At 39.1% G+C, this 1,814-nt stretch overlaps 1 protein-coding gene across 1 annotated transcript in view; it reads left to right on the top strand.

The window, feature by feature from the left end:
* Window positions 1-536: 536 nt before the first annotated feature.
* Window positions 537-1,814, top strand: part of ndufa2 (NADH:ubiquinone oxidoreductase subunit A2) — a 1,371-nt gene continuing 93 nt past the window's right edge. The window contains exons 1-3 of the mRNA XM_034890037.1: window positions 537-729; window positions 1,528-1,634; window positions 1,717-1,812. Of these exons, the coding sequence (XP_034745928.1) occupies window positions 623-729; window positions 1,528-1,634; window positions 1,717-1,808 (306 nt within the window). The 5' untranslated portion in view covers window positions 537-622 and the 3' untranslated portion in view covers window positions 1,809-1,812. The remainder of the gene's footprint in view (window positions 730-1,527; window positions 1,635-1,716; window positions 1,813-1,814) is intronic.

The raw sequence follows: 1,814 nt of genomic DNA, 5'->3' as shown, positions 1-1,814 counted from the left end.
TATAATATAATATAATATAATATAATATAATATAATATAATATAATATAATATAATATAATATAATATAATATAATAACATAATGCCACTTTATTCAGGACTATTTGCACATTGTCTGTTGTTGTTTTTACTGTAGAAACTGCTGCTGGAACAAGGGAATTACCCCGACGTGGGATGAATAAAGTATGATCTAATATCTAATATCTAATATCTAATGTCTAATATCTAATATCTAATATCTAGTCTAATATCTAATGTCTAATATCTAATATCTAATATCTAATATCTAATATCTAATATCTAATCTGATCTAATATCTAATATCTAATATCTAATATCTAATATTTAATATCTAATATCTAATATCTAATATCTAATATCTAATCTGATCTAATATCTAATATTTAATATCTAATATCTAATATCTAATATCTAATCTGATCTAATATCTAATATTTAATATCTAATATCTAATATAATCAGATCCCAGAGTAGGTAGGCGGAGGCTGGTGCCTGTGAGGACACTCTCAGGGATTATTTTCTTCCCAGAGGCGCCTGGCAGTACGCAATCCGGGCGAAATATCCCTCCGCGCGTCCTTGTCACACAACGGAAAGCTAAAAGATGGCGGCCGTCGCAGCAGTGAGGAGTCTCGGCTCCAGTTTGGGTAAAAACCTCCGAGAGATCCGCGTCCACCTCTGCCAGACCTCCGCAGCCAGCAAGGGGGCCAGGTAAGACCTCCGACACGGCCTGTTAGAGGCGGGACATCTGGGTTCTGTTAGCTGTTAGCTGTTAGCATCGGGCAGGTCACAACAGAGCTAACAGCTAACAGCTAACGGCAACATCACAACGACCTGAGAGCAGCTAGAGGCTAACAGTTAGCATGAGAGCAGTTTGAAGGGTATGTAAATAATCACTACTTTTAGTGTGTATAGAGCAGCATATCTCCACCAGACTCCATGTTAATAATCACTACTTTTAGTGTGTATAGAGCAGCTTATCTCCACCAGACTCCATGTAAATAATCACTACTTTTAGCGTGTATAGAGCAGCATATCTCCACCAGACTCCATGTAAATAATCACTACTTTTAGCGTGTATAGAGCAGCATATCTCCACCAGACTCCATGTAAATAATCACTACTTTTAGCGTGTATAAAGCAGCATATCTCCACATGTAAATGGGTGAATTAAGAGTTTATTCCAACCAGACCAGAGTGGTGATTGTTGGAACAGTGGAAAGATGAACCAAGACGGCTTTTATTAGTTTTATTTAGTTTCTGTCGACTTTGGATGAAGTGTGTTTTACGATGATTAAAGTAGGGATTATTTACATGGAGTCTGGTGGGTTTGGTTTTATTTATTTATGTTGTTTTCAAATACTTTTCTTTTAAAATCAGGAGTTTTCTTTGAGCAGACATGATATAATCTGTCCTTTCTTTGTGTGTGTGTGTGTGTGTGTGTGTGTGTGTGTGTGTGTGTGTGTGTGTGTGTGTGTGTGTGTGTGTGTGTGTGTGTGTGTGTTGCAGAGACTTTGTGGAGCAGCACTATGTGACTCTGAAGAAGTCTAACCCAGATTTCCCGATCCTGATCCGTGAATGTTCTGGAGTCCAGGCCCGGGTCTGGGCCCGGTACGGTGAGTCTGCTGTAACAACCATGATCCACCAGATATGTGCATTAATATCCTGATAATGATTAACACGTCTCTTTGTGTTCAGAATTTGGGAAAGAGAGCAGCGTCTCCGTGGAGAACTTGTCCGCTGATCAGGTGGTCGGCGCTCTGCAGACTCTGGCTCAGTCCAGACCTTAACCCCCC

Source organism: Etheostoma cragini, chromosome 13 (genome assembly GCF_013103735.1).
Source record: "Etheostoma cragini isolate CJK2018 chromosome 13, CSU_Ecrag_1.0, whole genome shotgun sequence".
Taxonomy (NCBI): domain Eukaryota; kingdom Metazoa; phylum Chordata; class Actinopteri; order Perciformes; family Percidae; genus Etheostoma; species Etheostoma cragini.
This window is presented reverse-complemented; position numbering and strand designations above follow the sequence as displayed.